Below are 24,783 nucleotides of genomic sequence, written 5' to 3'. Positions count from 1 at the left end.
TGGGGGGTAATAGAGTAACCTATTGGGGGGGGTAATAGAGTAACCCACTGGGGGGTAGTGGAGTAACCTACTGGGGGGTAGTAGAGTAACCTACTGGAGGGTAATAGAGTAACATTCTGGGTGGTAGTAGAGTAACATACTGGGGGTTAGAAGAGTAACCTACTGGGTGGTAGTAGAGTAAACTACTGGGGGGTAGTGGAGTAACCTACTGGGGGGTAGAAGAGTAACCTACTGGGGGGTAGTAGAGTAACATACTGGGGGGGTACTAGAATAACCTACTGGAGGGTAGTAGAGTAACCTACTGGGGGGGGTAATAGAGTAACCTACTGGGGGGTAGTAGAGTAACATACTGGGGGGTAGTAGAATAACCGACTGGGGGTAATAGAGTAACCTACTGGGGGGTACTATAGTAACATACTGGGGGGTAGTAGAGTAACCTACTGGGGGTAATAGAGTAACCTACTGGGGGGTAATAGAGTAACATACTGGGGGTACTATAGTAACATACTGGGGGGTAGTAGACAAACCTACTGGGGGGTAGTAGAGTAACCTACTGGGGGGTAGTAGACAAACCTACTGGGGGGTAATATAGTAACATACTGGGGGGTAGTAGAGTAACCTACTGGGGGTAATAGAGTAACATACTGGGGATAGTAGAGGAACCTACTGGGGGGGTAATTTGTTGACGAGTAGTCTGGGGTAGAGGGCTCTTTAGTTGGAAGTAAGTGGGTTGCGGGTATGGGTCTGCAGTGGTTGGAGTTAAGGGGTTTGTGGGGGTCTGCTGGAGGTAGGGGGTGGGGAGTGGGGGTTGGAGAGCTGCAGGGTAAGGTTTTGTAGGTGTCAGGCAATACTAAGAGGCGTGCTGGGCCCTGCAGGAGTGGCAGCAGGCCTTACTGTAGTACCAGTGACTGCACAGGTTCACCTTCAGAGCCAGAGAGCAGTTGGTGGTGGGACGGTCCTGACAGCTCTCATCTGCATGGCAGAGAGACATATATGACATGTTCAATGATATGGAAAAAGTAGCCTCATCACGACCCAAAAATACTGCAATGATAAACCTATCAATGAATTAATTAATGAATGAATTAATCAATCAATGCCTTTTTACCTCCACAATCTAAATGCTCAGGACCTTAGGCTGTTATGAAAGAAAGAGGTGTACTTAAATAATACAATTAAAAACAAGTGCTTTAAACATGCTGTATTCTGCGGTTGACTTTTGCCTGTGACAAGACTTTAACTCTCCTAAAGTTTCCAGAGTGATTTGCTGCTTACAGAGCCTGATCCCAGATCAGTTTGTGTCCTATGGTCATTGGAGTTGGCAAGATCTGGGACCAGGCTTTTGCTTACGTACCTGGGGGTTCAGTGGGACAAGGTTGCAGGGCACAGGTCTGCTTGGCCACAGGCTTGGTCAGGGGGTCACAACCTCTCACGATCTCCCTGCCCTGGTAGCACTTCACGTCTCTCATCCGGACACCCACACCACATGTCTTAGTGCACTGGGGAGTGAACACACCACACGTCAGCATTATACCAGGGTTATACCAGGGGTACAGTGCTGCCGTTGCACTGAGGAGCGGCGCTCCCTCACTTTTTTCAATTTGAGATAACACAAAGGTCATTCAAATTCTGATCAATTATAAACAAATTATATTTACTTACCACAAACATTCCATGGAAATTATAGAATGATAAACTAAATAAATGTGTAGCAGCCTATAGGTAGGTAAATGGTGGTTTCTTCCCTGTCTTCTCTCTCTCTCTCTCTGGCGGTGGCGCAAATGATGAATAACTGTAGGCGTGTGTACAGGGGCCCACTTGTCAGAGGCTTGACCACTTTGAGCGGGCCAAATCTGACGTAAGAACAGCCAGAGACAGAAAACTCTGCCAGGGGTTGCTAAAACGTCTTTCCTCAAAGCAGTTTGTTATGGACTTGGGGCTCATGCACGACACACTTGAACTCGCCCTACTGTCCGAGTGCTTAGCTTACGGAAACGTACCACCTATATTGCGTATGCAGACAAACTGATCCACCGCATGGATCTAGGATCCAACTTCACGGCGTGTCTGCCTTGATGTTCATAAGACTCCACGGACCCCCTCTTGCGCAGTCGAACCCAGAACATGTGGTCCTTCTGTAGCTCAGTTGGTAGAGCATGGCGCTTGTAACGCCAGGGTAGTGGGTTCGATTCCCGGGACCACCCATAAGTAGAATGTATGCACACATGACTGTAAGTCGCTTTGGATAAAAGCGTCTGCTAAATGGCATATATTATTATTATTATTATTATTATATATAACAATATGCGACCACTTGGTTACGGTGCTGTTCTTTCAGCACCACAATTAGAAAGTCACTCAAATCGCTTAAAATAACCTTCATCAAGATCTGTTCCCTACACCTAGTAGTCGTACTCATCACTTATTATTATTACAAATAGAAGATTATCACTTCTCACAATGGTGCTCGTTTAGTAAAGTTAGATCAAAGCTGAATCAATGTTTCCCAAGATCACAATGATTAATTAGCATTTTACATAACAGAACTGAATATAAGAGCATATACGGTTGAAGTTTACATACACCTTAGCCAAATACATTTAAACTCAGTTTTTCACAATTCCTGACATTTATTCTGAGTAAAAATTACCTGTCTTAGGTCAGTTAGGATCACCACTTTATTTTAAGAATGTGAAATGTCAGAATAATAGTAGAGATAATTATTTATTTCAGTTTTTATTGCTTTCATCACATACCCAGTGGGTCAGAAGTTTACATACACTCAATTAGTATTTGGTAGCATTGCCTTTAAATTGTTTAACTTGGGTCAAATGTTTCGGGTAGCCTTCCTCAAGCTTCCTATAGTAAATTGAGGAGAATTTTGGCCCATTGCTCCTGACAGAGCTGGTGTAACTGAGTCAGGTTTGTAGGCCTCATGCTTTTTCAGTTCATCCCTCAAATTTTCTATGGGATTTAGGTCAGGGCTTTGTGGCCATTCCAATACCTTGACTTTGTTGTCCTTAAGCCATTTTGCCACAACTTTGGAAGTATGCTTGGGGTCATTGTCCATTTTGAAGACCCATTTGCGACCAAGCTTTAACTTCCTGACAGATGTCTTGAGATGTTGCTTCAATATATCCACATAATTTTCCTTCCTCATGATGCCATCTATTTTGTGAAGTGCACCAGTCTCTCCTGCAGCAAAGCACCCCCACAACATGATGCTGCCACTCCCATGCCTCACGGTTGGGATGGTGTTCTTCGGTTTGCAAGCCTCCCCCTTTTTCCTACAAACATAATGATGGTCATCATGGCCAAACAGTTCTATTTTTGTTTCATCAGACCAGAGGACATTTATCCAAAAAGTACAATCTTTGTCCCCATGTGCAGTTGCAAACCATAGTCTGTCTTTTTTATGGCGGTTTTGGAGCAGTGGCTTCTTCCTTGCTGAGCGGCCTTTCAGGTCATGTCAATATAGGACTTGTTTTACTGTGGATATAGATACTTTCGTACCAGTTTCAGACAGCATCTTCACAAGGTCCTTTGCTGTTGTTCTGGGATTGATTTGCACTTTTCGCACCAAAGTACATTCATCTCTAGTCTCCTTCCTGAGTGGTATGACGGCTGTGTGGTCCAATGGTGTTTTACTTGCATATTATTGTTTGTACAGATGAACGTGGTACCTTCAGGCATTTGAAAATTGCTCCCAAGGATGAACCAGACTTGTGGAGGTCTACAGTTTCTTTTCTGAGGTCTTGGACTATTTCTTTTGATTTTCCCATAATGTCAAGCAAAGAGGCACTGAGTTTGAAGGTAGGCCTTGAAATACATCCACAGGTACACCTCCAATTGACTCAAATGATGTCAATTAGCCTATCAGAAGCTTCTAAAGCCATGACATAATTTTCTGGAATTGTACAAGCTGTTTAAAGGCACAGTCAACTTAGTGTATGTAAACTTCTGACCCTGTCCTAACCGACTTGCCAAAACTTTAGTTTGTTAAAAAAAGAAATCTGTGGAGTGGTTGAAAAACGAGTTTTAATGACTCCAACCTAAGTGTATGTAAACTTCCGACTTCAACTGTAGGATAGTTGGCCTAGAAAATGTTACACCCAAAACAACTCCTCAGTCATTTATTATCTGAAGCTGAATGATCTAATTGTTTTCCTCATGTGGCCAAAACTTAACAGAGCGCGCCACTAGGCAGGATATATGCTAAGATTGAAACAAATAGGTCTACAAGCAAGGCTAATAGTTGTTTATCACCATCTGCTTTAATTCACCCATGAAACAGTCATTCCAGAAGATCTAAAAGCATATTCCCTCTACATGGGCATAGGCAGACGTTGCAGTTTGAGGATGCATTTGATGCATAGGTCTATTCTAAACTCAACAAAAAATAAACGTCCTCTCACTGTCAACTACGTTTATTTTCAGCAAACTTAACATGTGTAAATATTTGTATGAAATTAACAAGACTCAACAACTGAGACACAAACTGAACAAGATCAAAAGTAACAGTCAGGAAAAAAGTAACAGTCAGTAAAAGTAACAGTCAATCAAAAGTAACAGTCAGTATCTGGTGTGGCCACCAGCTGCATTAAGTACTGCAGTGCATCTCCTCCTCATGGACTGCACCATATTTGCCAGTTCTTGCTGTGAGATGTTACCCCACTCTTCCACCAAGGCACCTGCAAGTTCCCGGACATTTCTGGGGCGAATCGCCCTGCAAGTTCCCGGACATTTCTGGGGCGAATCGCCCTAGCCCTCACCCTCCGATCCAACAGGTCCCAGACGTGCTCAATGGGATTGAGATCCGGGCTCTTTGCTGGCTATGGCAGAACACTGACATTCCTGTCTTGCAGTAAATCACACACAGAATGAGCAGTATGGCTGGTGGCATTGTCATGCTGGAGGGTCATGTCAGGATGAGCCTGCAGGATGGGTACCACATGAGGGAGGAGGATGTCTTCCCTGTAACGCACAGTGTTGAGATTGCCTGCAATGACAACAAGCTCAGTCCGATGATGCTGTGACACACCACCCCAGACCATGACGGACCCTCCACCTCCAAATCGATCCTGCTCCAGAGTACAGGCCTCGGTGTAACGCTCATTCCTTCGACGATAAACGCAAATCCGACCATCACCCCTGGTGAGACAAAACTGCAACTCATCAGTGAAGAGCACTTTTTGCCAGTCCTGTCTGGTCCAGCCACGGTGGGTTTGTGCCCAGAGGCGACGTTATTGCCGGTGATGTCTGATGAGGACCTGCCTTACAACAGGCCTACAAGCCCTCAGTCCAGCCTCCCTCAGCTTATTGCGGACAGTTTGAGCACTGATGGAGGGATTTGATTTGATGATTATGCATTCCTGGTGTAACTCGGGCAGTTGTTGTTGCCATCCTGTACCTGACCCGCAGGTGTGATGTTCAGATGTAATGATCCTGTGCAGGTGCTCTGCCACTGTGATGACGATCAGCTGTCCATCCTGTCTGCCTGTAGTGCTGTTTTAGGCTTCTCACAGTACGGACATTGCAATTTATTGCCCTGGCCACATCTGCAGTCCTCATGCCTCCTTGCAGCATGCCTAAGGCACGTTCACGCAGATGAGCAGGGACCCTGGGCATATTTCTTTTGGTGTCAAAAGAAAGAGTCAGTAGAAAGGCCTCTTTAGTGTCCTAAGTTTTCATAAATGTGACCTTAATTGCCTACCATCTGTAAGCTGTTAGTGTCTCAACGACTGTTCCACAGGTGCATGTTCATTAATTGTTTATGGTTCATTGAACAAGCATGGGAAAAAGTGTTTAAACCCTTTACAATGAAGATCGGTGAAGTTCTTTAGATTTTTACGAATTATCTTTGAAAAAGGGACATTTCTTTTTTTGCTTAGTTAACAATGATATTTAATAGGCTACATCTCTCATCCGGACACCCACACCACGTGTGTTAGTGACCTGAGGAATGAACACAGCAGCACTGCTCGTCTTTTGTACATAGTCCCACCATTTTGGGGCCCAAAAGTATTGGGACAAATTCACTTATATATGTATTAAATTAGTCAAAAGTTTAGTATTCGGTCCATATTCCTAGCATGCAATGATAACATCAAGCTCGTGACTCTACAAACTTGTTGGTTGGATTTGCTATTTGTTTTGGTTGTGTTTCAGACTATCATCTTGTGCCAAATAGAAATGAATGATAAATGATGCATTGTGAAGTCACTTTTATTGTAAAATAATATTATTTGTTTCTAAACAATTCAACAGTAATGTGGATGCTATGGATAGTTCTGAATTAACTGTGAATAATGATCAGTTAGAAAGTTACAGCAGTACCAATAACATACCCCTCCCCCCCTAAAAAAAAATGCTAACCTCCGCTGTTATTGTAATGGTCAGAGGTTAGCATATCTTGGGGATATGATATTTGTAGCAGGTGAGTGTGACCGACTGCCTTTGTGAACAATGTCATGGTTGAAATGTTATTCACCTCAGACCAGGGCGTGGTGTACCACTTGAAACAGGGCCTCTCGAAGCAGGTGTTCTCGTCCTCGGGCCTCTTACTGGCACCACAAGCCTCGTCGTCGTGGGTCTGGAACTTCCCAGCAGTGATGCCGGCGCACTGCACGATCCTCCGCTTCACACCGCGGCCACATGTCGTGTTACACTGAGAGGAAAAAAAGACTGCTCTCAGTCAATGAATCTCTAACCAAGAGAACATCAAGAAAACGTATATAGAACAGCAACAGAACATTGGGATAACATTGTCAAAACATCAAGAGAACACCAGCAGAACATCAAGAGAACATCAAGTAAACATTGTCAAAATAGGACACAAACAGAGCATTAAGAGGCCATATATAGATCATCAGAACATCAATAAAACGTCCGACAGAACATCAACAGAACATCAACAGAAGGACCCAGTTGCCTTACACTCTCCCAATCCTGAGTGAGCCAGTGTGGAGCACAGTCCTTCTCCCCACAGGGGTGGATTGCCAGGGGCTTATTCTCCGGAGAGCACTGGGATTCAGGCACCACACGGCCCTCTGGTGTCTTACAGTACACGTGACGTACCATCTTCCCTTGGCCACACGACCCAGAGCACTGCAGAGGTCACAGTTTCAACGGGGACGACACGGCAATAACACATAGTATTACTGATCTAGAGAAACAGCCAGTGCAATCACTATTTGTATCTGTCATCAACGTACCATAGAAATGTAGTAGTGAGTGGAAGTAGTGTACTCACCGGCCCCCACTCTGACACAGTCCACTGGCGCTCGCAGGGCGGGCCTGTGCAGTTCTTGGTGTTAAGGGGGCGGGTCAGGGGATCACATGACTTGGTTTCATCTGAACACCTGACCTCCCGGGTCACCTGGGCCCTGCGGCCACACTTCGCTGGACACTGTACAGGAAAGAGGAGAGAGGACACACTCACCTTCAATATCACCTACAGTTGCTCAAACAGTAGGATGCAACAATCTACCTACTATAGTGTTCCTGCTCAGTCATTAGTCACACACACACACACACACACACACACACACACACACACACACACACACACACACACACACACACACACACACACACACACACACACACACACACACACACACACCCCACACACACACACACACACACACACACACAACCCCTGTCCCACCATCCACTCCCACAGTATAGCTCCACCCACCTCAGTCCACTCGGCCACCTCCCATTGGGGGCCACAGGTTGGGCTCTTACAGGCGCGGCGCTCCAGGGGCCTCTCCAGCTCTGCCAGGGTGCAGAGGTCACTGTACACAGAGCTGTCCAACCCGGGGGACAGCATCTTCCAGCAGCGCACCAGACGGAACTGGAAGCCCTCACCACAGGTACGAGAACACTCACTCCAGCTGCTCGCCTCCCACCTGAGGGTGAGGGGATGCAAATAGAGCAGAGTTCAGGCACAATTAGTTATCTTCGGAAGTAAATTAAATTGAATCTTAAATAAAATGGTAATGGCCAAGAGGCAAACATTGTTCTCAAAGAACTTTGCATCACTTCAAGAGTCGTTCGACCGGTAAACGGTCCTTTAAGTACTTTCTCAGTGTGTTGTTTTCTGGTGCATACCTGGGCTGGCACTCCCTCCCAATGCAGAAGTCATGAACAGGCTCAGGTCGGGTCATAGTGTCACAGTGCATGTCATTCACCTCAGCGCCGTCGTAGCGAACACACATGGCAAAGGACTTTGACACTCCTGCAGCAGAAATGATAACTTACAATTTCATAACTAATCCATACATACTGTGTGTGTGTGTGTGTGTGTGTGTGTGTGTGTGTGTGTGTGTGTGTGTGTGTCTACCTATAGAGCAGGTGGAGGAGCAGGGTTCCTGAGAAGACAGTTTCCAGCGGTACATGTCTGCAGGGCTCAGCTTGAAGTTCTTCTGCAGGAACCTCTGATTAGTCCTGTCAAACACAACATGACAATAAGGTTTTAAGGTTTTCAGAAGGTTTCACACTGTCAAGCAAGACATGACCAGGCCTTCACAGTAAACCCACTGAACCCCAGCTCTCTCTCTCTGTCTCTGTCTCTGTCTCTCTCTCTCACACACACACACACACACACACACACACACACGGCTGATTCACCTCACCCTCCAAATCATAACAGCCAGCGACATTCTGTTTTTCATTAATTCACATAAAAGTGACATGAACATTCTTGTCATATCACTGGCTGTTTTTTTTATAGCCAGAGCAGAGATGTTTATTTGAAAATACACAGGAACTTTGAATCATTCTTAACCGGCATATCTCAGTGCAACTGTGACTAATTCCTGCACATTTATCCCTAGAGGTGACTACAGTCTGACAGTATGTTTCTTCCCAGTCATATTTTTCACTTTGCCGCAAATACCTTGAATTATTTGCTTTTAAGTGGACCGTATCCCATTTTTATTCCTCCACCTCCTCCTTCCCTTCCTCCTTTTCCTCTCATCTGTCCCCCTCCTTCTCCTACTCGTCCTCCTCCTCTTTTCCTCCCCCCCCCCCTCCTCCTCTCCTTCTTCTCCTCCAATCCGTTCTTCTCCCCAGGGCAGGGGAAGACAGGGTGTGTCATGTGATGTGTTTTATGGGGCTCTGGCAGGAGAACTGGCAAAGCGGTGTTTGGACACAGTGCAGGGAAGCCAACATGAATTATAAATATGATGGAATGCTACCCCAGCCAGCCCTGCGCTTTGGCTGTCTCCTCTCCATGTGATTCTTTGGCTTTCTCCTCTCCATGTGATTCTTTGGCTGTCTCCTCTCCATGCGATTCTTTGGCTGTCTCCTCTCCATGTGATTCTTTGGCTGTCTCCTCTCCATGTGATTCTTTGGCTGTCTCCTCTCCATGTGATTCTTTGGCTGTCTCCTCTCCATGTGATTCTTTGGCTGTCTCCTCTCCATGTGATTCTTTGGCTGTCTCCTCATGTGATTCTTTGGCTGTCTCCTCTCCATGTGATTCTTTGGCTGTCTCCTCTCCATGCTTTGATTCTTTGGCTGTCTCCTCTCTCCATTCTTTGCGATTCTTTGGCTGTCTCCTCATGTGATTCTTTGGCTGTCTCCTCATGTGATTCGATTGATTCTTTGGCTGTCTCCTCTCCATGTGATTCTTTGGCTGTCTCCTCTCCATGTGATTCTTTGGCTGTCTCCTCTCCATGCGATTCTTTGGCTGTCTCCTCTCCATGTGATTCTTTGGCTGTCTCCTCTCCATGTGATTCTTTGGCTGTCTCCTCTCCATGTGATTCTTTGGCTGTCTCCTCTCCATGTGATTCTTTGGCTGTCTCCTCATGTGATTCTTTGGCTGTCTCCTCTCCATGTGATTCTTTGGCTGTCTCCTCATGTGATTCTTTGGCTGTCTCCTCTCCATGTGATTCTTTGGCTGTCTCCTCATGTGATTCTTTGGCTGTCTCCTCTCCATGTGATTCTTTGGCTGTCTCCTCTCCATGTGATTCTTTGGCTGTCTCCTCATGCGATTCTTTGGCTGTCTCAAAAAGAAAAAGAAGTAAGGGATGGATGGGGCCAGAAGCCAGCCTGGAGCACATTCCATTCCCCCAGCCAGCAGCATGGGCCCTTTTCCTGACGAGAATATCCAGCCCTTTTACATGCCTTGAAATGACTCACTGCAGTAGGGCCGGGACGATACCAATATCGCGATACGTGTCAGTATCGTGGTAAGGAAACAAAACATGAAGCAAATTTAACTTCTTTAGGAAAACAGCCTTAATGTTGGATACAAACATCATTATGTTGTCATCCACAGTCACATGTAAATATTTTCCAAGCTATATTTTACAAAGCAGGCTTTTAAAGGACCAAATAGTTCGGTCTGCTTCGTGTTTTCCTTTTTTCCATGGAAAACTTATTGCGATACTGGTATCGTCACAGACCTTCACTTCAATCCTTACTTAGAGAGAGAAGGACTCCCCACTGGGCACAGACGTCAATTCAACATCTATTCCACTATTCTATTCTATTGGTTCAGCGTAATTTCATTGAATTGACAAGGATCAACGTTGATTCAACCAGTGTGTGCCCAGTGGGTCTGTTGTGTTCACTCTAACCCCTCAGCAGCAGCATCAATAAGTGAAGAGTATTGGAGGTGGAAGATAAAGACCAGAGGGGTTGTGGATGGGATTCTGAAGTGATATTGTTTGGATGGGTTCCTATACCAGATAGCAAGCTGACGTTGGGTCAACATTGCCTCTTTACTTCTGCTCAACATTGTGTGGATCCCTCCTTACACTACCTGGTTCTGTTGGTGCGATTGTTGCTCCTCATCCCCGTCAGCAGCGTCCTGTTGGGGAACAGCAGGTCTCCAGTATCATTCCTCCGCGCGCCCAGACTGAACTCCCCCAGAGAGCTGTTGAGGGGGAACTGGCCTCCCTGCTCCACACTGCTATAGTCCACCTCCAACGAGAACACTCCCTCTCCCTCCGTCAGGAGCTGATTGGTTGAGATGTTGGTGAGCAGCTCATCTGGACCAATCTGCTTGCCCAGCAAGACTCTCCAGATGAGGTTCTCGGAGTCTGGTCCCTCCTCTAAAGGCTTGCTGGCTGCCGGGGCAGGGACTGCTACGCTACCTGTGTGACTGCTGTTGCCATCTGTTGGGATAACTAGAAGGGCGTGGAAAGATAGAGAAATTATTAAAGTGGGAGAAAGCCTTATACTAAGTCGCAACAGAGGCGTTTCCTGGTCAGGTGGTCAGGAAAAACTCCTGGTGCTTCCTTAATAAAAGAGGAGTTTTATGTGCAGTTTGCACTACAACAAAACAGCACACAAAGCCTTTCAACATATTCCTTAAGGCAGTAGAGGGCCTCGGTCTCACCCAATGGCCAAACTCCCTGCATAACTGTCCCACAGTCTAAGTGGAAGGGCTGTCTGAGAGCTTGGTACAGGCAGGTCGGCTTGCACTCATTACCACTCATGTTTGTGATGCAGCCATTTAAAAAAAGGAGAAAATGCCAGAGCTCTCTGAATTGTTCATCTCCCCAAGCTCCTCTTTGTATATATGCCTGTGAATAATGCAGGACTCCAAAGGGCCAGCAGCGAGGACTCTCTTTTTTGTAAAACAATATTTTATCTCATCTGATATCTGAGTGGTGAACTGATTTATATGGCGATTACATACAGTAGTTCAGGGGGAGAACTGCACAGTCTGCAAGTCAAGAAAAAATCTCTCCCTCCCTCCCTCCCTCCCTCCCAGTTACCTGCGTTAATCACTTGTGCATTGGGGTTATGTATAATTATGATTATTTGTGTTATGTTTATTGTATTGTTTTTTTGGTTTCTGGTATGCTGGTGTTACCTGTGTATTGTGGTGGGGTTGGGCTGTCCTGGTGACAGTCGATGGCTCCTGTCTCCTCATACACCTCGTTGGTCTCCTGGCCTTTCTGGCCCTCGGTCCCTGCCGCCTTGGCCCCCTGTTTCAGCACCTGGTTCCTCTGGGTCTCAGGGGCCACCTTGTCATACGTGCTCCCGTTGGGGGCCACCATACTGCCCATCTCCACGGAAACCCCCGGGGCGGTGCTGTCGGGGCCAGTGTAGACGGGAGGTTGAGGGACAGGGGACAGAGACTCTCTCAGGACGGTGTACTCGTACGTGATGTAAGGGATACGACCATTCTGGTTCCACACCTATGAGGAGCCAAAATAATGAGGGGGGGGGGGTCAGACGGATTCTTTGGATTAAATGATGTTGGTTATACTTCTCTTTTACAGTGTCTTACACCAGAGGCAATGCTCTGCGTAATAAACTACATTGTGCACAAATACAGCACAGTCAAACAGAATTATTACTGACCAGGTATTTGCCAAGGTCTTTTTTTGGATGACTTAAGAGAGAACATGCAAGCAGCAGAGACAGACCAGCATAGCACCAGAGACCGAGAGCTCACCCATTCCCTCCTCCCTCCTATCAAACTCAGTCAATTGCACATATACAGTAAATACTGTACAGTACATGACTGCTGTTAGAGTCAGCCGTCTAGCCTGCCTGCACTCATTCAGACATGGGGCTTGATTGCCAGTGAGTGAGGCCATGAAAGAAAATATAAGATACATGTAGACTATTGAAGTTTTACTGTGTAACGCATTAACACGAAAAGATGCGCAATGAAAATGAAGGAGCATTATCAGTTTGCACGTATCTATCTTGCAGAACTTTTCCTTCTTCTACCCTGCACCTGCAAGCTACTGGATACGTGTACACTACTTCTAAACTAGACATTACCCAGAGGCCCTGGCTGCCAGATGAGGGGAGGGAGCAGAGCAGACCTCAGCAGGCTACAGTACCAGAACATTGATGGCCTGGTCGATGGGCCCTTTGGCTACGATGTACTCGATCCCCGTCTCATACACATCCATGGGCCGCCGGTATTTGAAGACGGTCCCCGCCGCATGGAAGTTCTGGGGGCTGTCCACCTTGTAGTTCCCATTGAAGAAGAAGTTCCCCGCCTGATCGGTCACAGCTGTGGGGGATAGGATAGAACATAGTCTCATTGAGGGGATGGAGGACCATTGGAGGAGGACCAGTTGGTTGACTCTACAGAAAAGGTCACATCTTTGATGTTCACCCTACACTGGAATTTCTCCTCCCCATACATGACCATAAATGGATACAGTCAATTCAAGAGATCGCAAAGGAAATAAAAGTATATAGAGTTGAAGTCGGAAGTTTACATACACTTAGGTTGGAGTCATTAAAACTAGTTTTTCAACCACTCCACTGATTTCTTGTTAACAAACTATAATTTTGGCAAGTCGTTTGGGACATCTACTTTGTGCATGACACAAGTCATTTTTCCAACAATTGTTTACAGACAGATTATTTCACTTATAATTCACTGTATCACAATTCTAGTGGGTCAGAAGTTTACATACACTAAGTTGACTGTGCCTTTAAACAGCTTAGAAAATTCCAGAAAAGGATGTCATGGCTTTAGAAGCTTCTGATAGGCTAACTGACATAATTTGAGTCAATTGGAGGTGTACCTGTGGATGTATTACAAGGCCTACCTTCAAACTCAGTCCCTCTTTGCTTGACATTATGGGAAAATCAAAAGAAATCATCCAAGACCTCAAAAACATTTTTTGTAGACCTTCACAAGTCTGGTTCATCCTTGGGAGCAATTTCCAAACGCCTGAAGGTACCACGTTCATCTGTACAAACAATAGTATACAAGTATAAACACCATTGGACCACACAGCCGTCATACCTCTCAGGAAGGAGACACGTTCTGTCTCCTAGAGATGAATGTACTTTGGTGTGAAAAGTACAAATCAATCCCAGAAAAACAGCAAAGGACCTTGTGAAGATGCTGGAGGAAACTTGTACGAGAGTATCTATATCCATAGTCCTATATTGACATAACCTGAAAGGCCGCTCAGCAAGGAAGAAGCCACTGCTCCAAAACCGTCATAAAAAGCCAGACTACAGTTTGCAGCTGCATGTGGGGACAAAGATCTTACTTTTTGGAGAAATGTCCTCTGGTCTGATGACACAAAAATAGAACTGTTTGGCCATGATGAACATCATTATGTTTGGAGGAAAAAGGGGGAGGCTTGCAAGTCGAAGAACACCATCCAACCATGAAGCGCGAGTTTGTCAGCATCCTGTTGAGTGCTTTGCTGCAGGAGGGACTGGTGCACTTCACAAAATAGATGGCATCATGAGGTAGGAAAATTATGTGGATATATTGAAGCAACATCCCAAGATATCAGTCAGGAAGTTAAAGCTTGGTCGCAAATGGATCTTCCAAGTGGACAATGAACCCAAGCATACTTCCAAAGTTGTGTCAAAATGGCGTAAGGACAACAAAGTCAAGGTGTTGGAGTGGCCATCACAAAGCCCTGACCTAAATCCTATAGAAAATGTGTGGGCAGAACTGAAAAAGCTTGTGCGAGCAAGGAGGCCTACAAACCTGACTCAGTTACACCAGCTCTGTCAGGAGGAGTGAGACAAAATTCACCCAACTTATTGTCGGAAGCTTGTGGAAGGATACCCAAAATGTTTGACCCAAGTTAAACCATTTAAAAAGCAATGCTACCAAATAGTAATTGAGTGTATGTAAACTTCTGACCTACTGGGAATGTGATGAAAGAAATCAAATCTGAAATAAATAATTATCTCTATTCTAACATTTCACATTCTTAAAATAAAGTGGTGATCCTAACTAACCTAAGACATGGAATTTTTAGTGGGATTAAATGTCAGGAAATGTGAAAAACTGAGTTTAAATGTATTTGGCTAAGGTGTATGTAAACTTCAGACTGTAGATCATCAGAGTTTAATTTCAGTTGATTAATAGGGATCCCATTGCTGTATTTTCTGAAAACCTTGAATAAATGTTTTGCACCTTATATGCAACATAACAACATCACCAACAGCGAACATTAGAGATGTGTGTATACATGGCATGGTGACCAGGATAAGAAGGAAGTACCCACCCAAAACATCAGCTGACTTCTTCCTCTCAATGATCTGAATGTCCCAGGAGCCCTCGGGGATTGATGTGATGAAGGAGTAACCTTGGAGACAGGAAACATTATGATGACTCCATTTTACCTGCAACTAAATAGCCTGAACATCAGAAGAGTTGGCTAAAGAAGCACATATTGAGCTTGTTGTCAGACTAACTGGCTATAGTTCTCTTTCAGAGACATACAGTGGGGCAAAAAAGTATTTAGTCAGCCACCAATTGTGCAAGTTCTCCCACTTAAAAAGATGAGAGAGGCCTGTCATTTTCATCATAGGTACACTTCAACTATGCCATTCAACTAAAATCCAGAAAATCACATTGTAGGATTTTTAATGAATTTATTTGCAAATTATGGTGGAAAACAAGTATTTGGTCACCTACAAACAAGCAAGATTTCTGGCTCTCACAGACCTGTAACTTCTTCTTTAAGAGGCTCCTCTGTCCTCCACTCGTTACCTGTATTAATGGCACCTGTTTGAACTTGTTATCAGTATAAAAGACACCTGTCCACAACCTCAAACAGTCACACTCCAAACTCCACTATGGCCAAGACCAAAGACCAAAGAGCTGTCAAAGGACACCAGAAACAAAATTGTAGACCTGCACCAGGCTGGGAAGACTGAATCTGCAATAGGTAAGCAGCTTGGTTTGAAGAAATCAACTGTGGGAGCAATTATTAGGAAATGGAAGACATACAAGACCACTGATAATCTCCCTCGATCTGGGGCTCCACGCAAGATCTCACCCCGTGGGGTCAAAATGATCACAAGAACGGTGAGGAAAAATCCCAGAACCACACGGGGGGACCTAGTGAATGACCTGCAGAGAGCTGGGACCAAAGTAACAAAGCCTACCATCAGTAACACACACTAACCAAAATATAACTTTTTGGTAAAAACTCAACTCGTCGTGTTTGGGGGACAAAGAATGCTGAGTTGCATCCAAAGAACACCATACCTTCTGTGAAGCATGGGGGTGGAAACATCATGCTTTGGGGCTGTTTTTCTGCAAAGGGACCAGGACGACTGATCCGTGTAAAGGAAAGAATGAATGGGGCCATTTATCGTGAGATTTTGAGTGAAAAACTCCTTACATCAGCAAGGGCATTGAAGATGAAACGTGGCTGGGTCTTTCAGCATGACAATGATCCCAAACACACCGCCCGGGCAACGAAGGAGTGGCTTCGTAAGAAGCATTTCAAGGTCCTGGAGTGGCCTAGCCAGTCTCCAGATCTCAACCCCATAGAAAATCTTTGGAGGGAGTTGAAAGTCCGTGTTGCCCAGCAACAGCCCCAAAACATCACTGCTCTAGAGGAGATCTGCATGGAGGAATGGGCCAAAATACCAGCAACATTGTGTGAAAACCTTGTGAAAACTTACAGAAAACATTTAACCTCTGTCATTGCCAACAAAGGGTATATAACAAAGTATTGAGATAAACTGTTATTGACCAAAAACTTATTTTCCACCATAATTTGCAAATAAATTCATAAAAAATCCTACAATGTGATTTTCTGGATTTTATTTTCTCATTTTGTCTGTCATAGTTGAAGTGTACTTACGATGAAAATTACAGGCCTCTCTCATCTTTTTAAGTGGAAGAACTTGCACAATTGGTGGCTGACTAAATACTTTTTTGCCCCACTTTATTTGTGGGGCTCGTCCCAGATAGGTGTGCTCAAGGTTTGGAATAGATGGAGAGACATATCTCCTCCATCAGTACCCTCTATCCATGCCACCCACCCATCCATCCATCCACACACCCAAACTATCTCAGTTTGTGGTTGAGGTTGAACACACTCCTACCCAAAGTGGTGGCCCCGCGGCGGAAATTTCCATTGACCCTGCTGCAGCTGCTGCCATCCCCCTGACACACACCACACTTATCCAGCATGTTGGGCGAGAAAAGTACTCCATCACAACCGATTGGCTGCAGAAATGATGTTAAGACAAACAGGATGATTATCATTTTGAATCATTTCAGCACATGCAAAGCAAGTTGAAATATGACACTCACGGAATATAGCAAGTAAACTGAATTATTTTATTGACACTATCATGTGACCAGGATAATAAGCATTTCGGCCATTCTCACAGATTATGCAAAGCAATCTCCTCAGCAGATGTAAGAAACAAGCGTTCCCTGACCTCACATCTGCCGTCCACACAGACCCCTCTGTAGTTGCTGTACTTGCAGGACGTTCCGTCCCGAGCAGGAACCATCAGCTGTCTCTGGCCGTCGGCCGTGGTGCAGTGCAGGTCACATGGGTTACTGGAGATATGGACATAGTCGTCTGTAGATGGATGGATACAAAGGTCAGTCACAGTGTAATAACGAGCTTCAAGGACAGGCCACACAGGAGGGAGTGACACAGAGCTGAGTGGGTTTATTATGGGTCTTACCCGGATACAGGGGTTTCCAGTGGTAGTTCCTGCCATTGTAGACCTGTGAGTTGAACGACCAGCACTGCTCTTCCCTGAAGCTTCTCCCAGAGGAAGGGCAGTCCTGCACAAGAAAGAAAATATACACACACTTTTCTGTCTGCTTCATGTATTTTTAATTTTAGAATGGTTTTACAATATATTATGAAAGGGTGTGACAACTCTAGGACAAAAAGGCCGTTCACCCTGTACCTCTCCAGGACCAGGCTTTGTGGCCGCTTTACTAAACCTTAAGCAATTTGTATCTCAACTGATTACAAAAAAAGCTGTGTGGTCTACATTGACTTCTGCATCATAGGCTTCGGGTTGTGGGGTGTTGTGTCAACATGTATTTTGCTAACGTCAGGAAACGGGGTGGCAGTAATAGATGCATGCTAACCTTGGTGTTACAGAGGAGGTATTTCTTTGAAGTGCCAGTGCAGGTCATGTTGTCTCTAGCAGCGGCTGCTTTCTTTCTTTGGATAGAAAATGAATGAATTTAGTAAACCTGCATGTTGAGATTTGAAGATAAATAACACCTTTATTGACTAAAATAGAATGCAATGGAATAGAACAGGTTAGAATAGAATGGAATGGAACAGAACAGTATAGAATCGAAACTGTCTGTCAGCGGACTGACCTCTGTTTGAGACAGTGCCTCTCCTGGGACATGACCCCCCCTCCGCAGGTGCGTGTGCAGGCGGTCCACTTGGCCCACTCCCCCCACCAATATGTGGTGGACTCCAGCTCGTCCTCCAGACTGTTGGAGGCTCCCCCTTCCTCCTAGACACAACACAGAACCCTTAGAGAGAAGCAGCAGAACAGGGCCCTGTACACACTGTGACTAATTATAAGCATGTCTAGCCACTCTGCCAATCTGGGTTAAGTGGAGACAAGTGATATGTACTGTGCTCTCCTTGTAAAAGGTGTGAGAGAAAACAGCTGTGGGTTTTTATAAGAAGCCATGTAACAAAGAATAGTCTGGAGATGCGAGGGCCAGAAAGAGGGAGCAAGAGTGAGTGAGGGAACAACTGGCAAATAGAGAAGAAGAGAAAGACAGACCAACAGACAAGCAGTGTGACTGACTGACTGAAATGATGCCAGTGATAGAGAGTGTGTGTGTGTGTGTGTGTGTGTAAGAGAGAGGCCTGAGTTGGGCGAGCAAGTACCATGTAGAGAAAGAGAGAGAGAGAGAGAGAGTGTGTGTGTGTGTGTAAGAGAGAGGCCTGAGTTGGGCGAGCATGTACCATGTAGAGAAAGAGAGAGAGAGAGTGGGACAAGCGTACCTGTCCCCTGGTTGAGAGGTTCCCTACAGACAAAGCCAAGGTGAGAAACCCCAGTAGCACCAGGCTGGTCTCCCCACATTGTTCCCACGACCAGATCCTCATCCTGACACGATCAAATACACAGAAAGACCTCAATGGGACAGAAAGGTAGGAGCTGAAGACTCACACCGATAAACCTGAACTAGGTACAGACAAACAGGATGGGAAGAACACTGTGGAAATGAAAAGACATCTTTAATGAACTTACATTGGTATATCTGATACAGCAGGCCCCTAGCTAGGGCATAATGCACTGTACGATTAGTGCGAAGTAAACTCAGTCCTAATTCCAATACAACATTTGGATATCTGTATGCTGTGATATAAAACAGGCTTTTATAACCATCCTTAGCGTTTGCATATATATCAGGGATCTACTGTCCTTGCAAGGGAGAGCACTTAAAAGTGTTTCAGAGGAAACCTATTTGTGCCACATCCGTGTGGGCTTCAACGTAAATGTCTTCAGACTTTTTAGTGCACTGGCAATCACCGTGTACTTGGATGAAAACCTTCAGACGCAGACAGGTGGTGACAAAGACAGGCTGTTGAGTGAGCACAGGTGTTGGAGACAGGATTTGGAACATGGAAGCAGCATGTCAAACAAGGCTCAGTGCTGGAGGGACTAAGGTAAGTTTCCTAACTGAAGGCCTAGCCCTTCCACACACAGGTAGGCCTTTGTTTCCTCCACCTTAGTGCGAATGCACCGGCTGCCCAGACGTTTACTGTAAGGTAACATACACACGTTCATGCAAACACACACACACACACGTGATACACACATCAGGTCAGTGACGTACACACGCTCTGACTCTAGAAAAAGCCCCCTTGCACATCCCCCTGTCCCACCTCTCCTCCTCATCAGGCCCACAACTCCAGTTAGGTAGGCTTCTTAAAATAAGCAAACAGATCGTCTAGCCCTGTTTGCAGTCTGGCTTTTTCTGGCACTAAATATTGGTGACAGGTGTCTTAAACTACCCGCTGGAACACCTGGAGTTCATTATCCTCCCAGACACAGCTGGAACGTGTCCAGCTGCCAAACTCTCTCGCTCTCTTTTTCTCTCTCTCCCTCTCCCATGCCTCTCTTTCTCGCTCTCCCTTTCTCTCTCTCCCACAGACCACGCAGTCTGTCGCCGTCGAGACAGGCCTTCCTCCTCACATGGCTTCACAGGGCCACAGAGGAGAGTAAACACAGCCCTGCGCGTCTCCCCCCTAGCCACACCCCCCTGCGTCCCCCTTTCCCCTCCCGGCCCTCTGCCCCCCTGGGGCCCCCTGTTCAGGGTAGGAGGGGTGTTTTTCTTTCACAGGCAGCAGACAGACAGCAGGCTATCCCTGGGGAGGCTGTGGGGAGCTGGGGCCGGTCGGATCGGGGCTGTCTGGTCTGGATGGAAGGCCCAGGCAGACTCATCCTTTCTGGAGGAGCTGTTTAACCAGACTGGGGCTCCTTCGTCCTTTCGTAGCAGCCTTCTCACGTTCATATGTAAAGTGGAAAATTGATGTTGCTCCCACTCAATTGCCCGTTGCTCTCCACGAGTCCTTGACCTCGCTCTGCTTATACAAAGTGCACACAGAGGCATGGCTGAGAGAAGGAGAGGAGAGGACACTGGTGTTTTGGAGTGGAGAGAGAGAGAGTGCATGTGGTATGTATTTGCAGAATGAGTGACATTTTAGACATTGTTTCGAGTAAACACCACTTTGGGGACTCAGTCCTCTTTGTGATAGAGTGCCTTCCACTAGTTTGTTCCACACCTCATTCTGCGTACATTGTTTTCCCTCAGTGACCATAACAGCAATTGATGTGTCCTTTGTGAGTAATGGTCTAGCTACCAAATACTTTTCCTTCACACCGAGGCACTTCCAAACAGCCTACCTTCCTCAGAGCAGCTGGTGGTATTCCTCCTTTACCAGGGAAACTTCCTGGAGCTGTGTCATTAACAGGAAAAAGCAACAGGTGGATCATCTCACTAGTGCCACTATTCATTTCCATATGTATCTGTTGCTCTGATATGGTACATTACCCTATGTATCTGTTGCTCTGATATGGTACATTTCCCTATGTATCTGTTGCTCTGATACGGTACATTTCCCTATGTATCTGTTGCTCTGATACGGTACATTTCCCTATGTATCTGTTGCTCTGATACGGTACATTTCCCTATGTATCTGTTGCTCTGATACGGTACATTACCATATGTATCTGTTGCTCTGATACGGTACATTTCCCTATGTATCTGTTGCTCTGATACGGTACATTTCCCTATGTATCTGTTGCTCTGATACGGTACATTACCATATGTATCTGTTGCTCTGATACGGTACATTTCCCTATGTATCTGTTGCTCTGATACGGTACATTTCCCTATGTATCTGTTGCTCTGATACGGTACATTACCATATGTATCTGTTGCTCTGATACGGTACATTTCCCTATGTATCGGTTGCTCTGATACGGTACATTTCCCTATGTATCTGTTGCTCTGATATGGTACATTACCATATGTATCTGTTGCTCTGATACGGTACATTTCCCTATGTATCTGTTGCTCTGATACGGTACATTTCCCTATGTATCTGTTGCTCTGATACGGTACATTATCCTATGTATCTGTTGCTCTGATACGGTACATTTCCCTATGTATCTGTTGCTCTGATACAGTACATTACCCTGTGTATCTGTTGCTCTGATACGGTACATTTCCCTATGTATCTGTTGCACTGATACGGTACATTTCCCTATGTATCTGTTGCTCTGATACGGTACATTATCCTATGTATCTGTTGCTCTGATACGGTACATTTCCCTATGTATCTGTTGCTCTGATACGGTACATTACACTATGTATCTGTTGCTCTGATACGGTACATTTCCCTATGTATCTGTTGCTCTGATACGGTACATTTCCCTATGTACTGGTACATTTCCCTATGTATCTGTTGCTCTGATACGGTACATTACCCTATGTATCTGTTGCTCTGATACGGTTACCATATGTATCTGTTGCTCTGATTACCCTCTGATATATGTATCTGTTGCTCTGATACGGTACATTACCTATGTATCTGTTGCTCTGATACGGTACATTACCCTATGTATCTGTTGCTCTGATATGGTACATTTCCTATGTATCTGCTGCTCTGATACAGTACATTACCATATGTATCTGTTGCTCTGATATGGTACATTTCCCTATGTATCTGTTGCTCTGATACGGTACATTACCATATGTATCTGTTGCTCTGATACGGTACATTACCCTATGTATCTGTTGCTCTGATACGGTACATTACCCTATGTATCTGTTGCTCTGATACGGTACATTTCCCTATGTATCTGTTGCTCTGATACGGTACATTTCCCTATGTATCTGTTGCTCTGATACGGTACATTACCCTATGTATCTGTTGCTCTGATACGGTACATTTCCCTATGTATCTGTTGCTCTGATACGGTACATTTCCCTATGTATCTGTTGCTCTGATACGGTACATTTCCCTATGTATCTGTTGCTCTGATACGGTACATTTCCCTATGTATCTGTTGCTCTGATACGGTACATTTCCCTATGTATCTGTTGCTCTGATACGGTACATTACCCTATGTATCTGTTGCTCTGATACGGTACATTACCCTATGTATCTGTTGCTCTGATACGGTACATTACCATATGTATCTGTTGCTCTGATACGGTACATTACCCTATGTATCTGTTGCTCTGATACGGTACATTTCCCTATGTATCTGTTGCTCTGATACGGTACATTACCCTATGTATCTGTTGCTCTGATACGGTACATTACCCTATGTATCTGTTGCTCTGATACGGTACATTACCCTATGTATCTGTTGCTCTGATACGGTACATTACCCTATGTATCTGTTGCTCTGATACGGTACATTTCCCTATGTATCTGTTGCTCTGATACGGTATCATTTTTCCCTATGTATCTGTTGCTCTGATACGGTACATTACTGTTGCATATTTCCCTATGTATCTGTTGCTCTGATACGGTACATTTCCTGTGTATCTGTTGCTCTGATACGGTACATTACCCTATGTATCTGTTGCTCTGATACGGTACATTACCCTATGTATCTGTTGCTCTGATACGGTACATTACCCTATGTATCTGTTGCTCTGATATGGTACATTTCCATGTGCATTTTCCCCAAAAACTATCCCCACTCCTTTAACTCCAAGCAATTCACTAATTTCACTCTTGTAAAACATAATACTACAGAATGTACACGGACTCTCTCTTAGACTGGTGCTTGTTGCTTCACTGACGCCACAAACATGGTGTCATCATTTGTGTACATTTTCTACTCAAGGTTCTTATGCTGCTGCAGTCGCCTCCCCGAGAACAAGATCTGACCATCTTCACACTTTTAACTGGATACCTATGACCTAGGCATGACTGAACACTTGTCTTTCTTAGATAGAACAACTTACATCATCAGAACACAATGCATGTGGTAAACTATAAGACACATTATCACCTTTCCAAATCACAGTTTCATTTGGGAGCACCAAAGTATTACATCACTTTCAGAAATTGAATTAGCATGAAACCTTCACCTCATCCGTCTCTCCCACAGCAACAGAGAGCTCTCCAGACAGTCTGGCATCAGCACACACACACATACACACGCACGCGCACACACACACCGCTGTAGGAAAGTAAACATCATTGTTAGGATTTGTTTTGGTCTGGAACAGGAGACAAGTCCCATTGGCTCGCCTGCCACCTCACAAAATGCCAGACACACACACAGAATCACATATGAACACACACACATACACACACACACACGTATACACACTTAAACACACAGACAGGCTGGAGGAGTGTAAATATTTACCCACTCACCTAGCTGCAGTCCAGGGGCCGCCGAGCTGTGTGATGCCGGGTCAGAGTGGGTGGTGTGGTGGTGGTGGTGCTGTAGAGATGTGTGTGCAGAGGGAGAGAGAGGGAGAGAGGTAAGGTGTGTGAGCCTTGCATCCCTCTTCCCCTCCCTCCCTCAGCCCCTCTCCTCCTCCCCCCACCCCTCCTCCTTCGAGCAGCAGGAAGAGAGTGGCAGTAGGGAGGAACGCCTAGACAAACAGGAGGCTCCTGCCCAGTGCCAAGCACTGGGGTCTGCCTCTCCTGCCTCTGCTGCTGCTGTATGTGGTGGGGACTCTGTCCCATTGACAGCCCAAAGCCAAGCCTGGCAGCTCAACTCTCCTCTCTGCTCTCCCTGCTCTCTCAACTCTCTCTCTCTGCTCTTCCCCTCCACTCCACTTCGCTCCACTGGCAGACAGACAGAGGAAGTCGCTGTTTCCCACAGTGCGACCCCCCCCCCCCATTTTTCTCCCCAATTCCGTGGTATCCAATTGTTAGTAGTTACTATCTCTTCGCTACAACTCCCGTACGGCCTCCGGCTCGGGAGAGACGAAAGTCGAAAGCCATGCGTCCTCCGAAACACAAACCAACCAAGCGGCGCGTCTTAACACAGCGCGCATCCTACCCGGAAGCCAGCACCAATGTGGTGGAGGAAACACCGTGCACCTGGCGACCTGGTTATCGCACACTGTGCCCGGCCCGCCACAGGAGTCGCTAGTGCGCGATGAGACAAGGATATCCCTACTGGCCAAACCCTCCCTAACCTGGACGACGCTAGGCCAATTGTGTGTCACCCCATGGACCTCCCGACAGAGCCTGGGCTCGAACCCAGTGTTACTGGTGGCACAGCTAGTACTGCGATGCAGCGCCCTAGACGACTGCGCCACCCGGGAGGCCTCCCATCACCCCATCTTATCAGTCCCCCTCACGTCCTTTGTTCCATCTCCTCCACAGATGCTGGTGTCTTGCCCTGTGTGCTCCCCTCTTTCATCTCATATGTTTCTATATGGAGAGAACACACCTGGAAATGGCCTACCTGTGTCATGGGTTTCAGAGCAGGCCTTTACCTATCTCTGAGGAGAATCCAGAATATCTCAACAAATATTTCCATTAGAAAGCATATGCATATCGAAAGCTGCATGAACCAAGAGTGAATGAA

At 45.7% G+C, this 24,783-nt stretch overlaps 1 protein-coding gene across 1 annotated transcript; it reads right to left on the bottom strand.

Moving 5' to 3' along the window:
* Nucleotides 1-483: 483 nt before the first annotated feature.
* Nucleotides 484-23,707, bottom strand: adamtsl2 (ADAMTS-like 2). Its single transcript, XM_035735211.2, has 19 exons — nucleotides 23,613-23,707; nucleotides 18,708-18,810; nucleotides 18,062-18,204; nucleotides 17,822-17,897; nucleotides 17,404-17,506; nucleotides 17,149-17,294; nucleotides 16,807-16,930; nucleotides 14,970-15,050; nucleotides 12,816-12,991; nucleotides 11,831-12,158; nucleotides 10,772-11,138; nucleotides 8,348-8,451; nucleotides 8,116-8,242; nucleotides 7,700-7,913; nucleotides 7,253-7,408; nucleotides 6,937-7,107; nucleotides 6,491-6,667; nucleotides 1,355-1,499; nucleotides 484-972 (listed from the first exon to the last, which is right to left on the bottom strand). The coding sequence occupies exons 2-19, from the start codon at nucleotides 18,807-18,809 to the stop codon at nucleotides 851-853; spliced, it is 2,862 nt and encodes a 953-aa protein (XP_035591104.1). The 5' UTR covers nucleotide 18,810; nucleotides 23,613-23,707; the 3' UTR covers nucleotides 484-850.
* Between the last annotated feature and the right edge of the window lie 1,076 nt (nucleotides 23,708-24,783).

Source organism: Oncorhynchus keta, chromosome 25, assembly GCF_023373465.1.
Source record: "Oncorhynchus keta strain PuntledgeMale-10-30-2019 chromosome 25, Oket_V2, whole genome shotgun sequence".
Lineage (NCBI taxonomy): Eukaryota > Metazoa > Chordata > Actinopteri > Salmoniformes > Salmonidae > Oncorhynchus > Oncorhynchus keta.
Note: the sequence above shows the minus strand (reverse complement) of the source record. Positions and strands in the feature narration are given on the sequence as shown.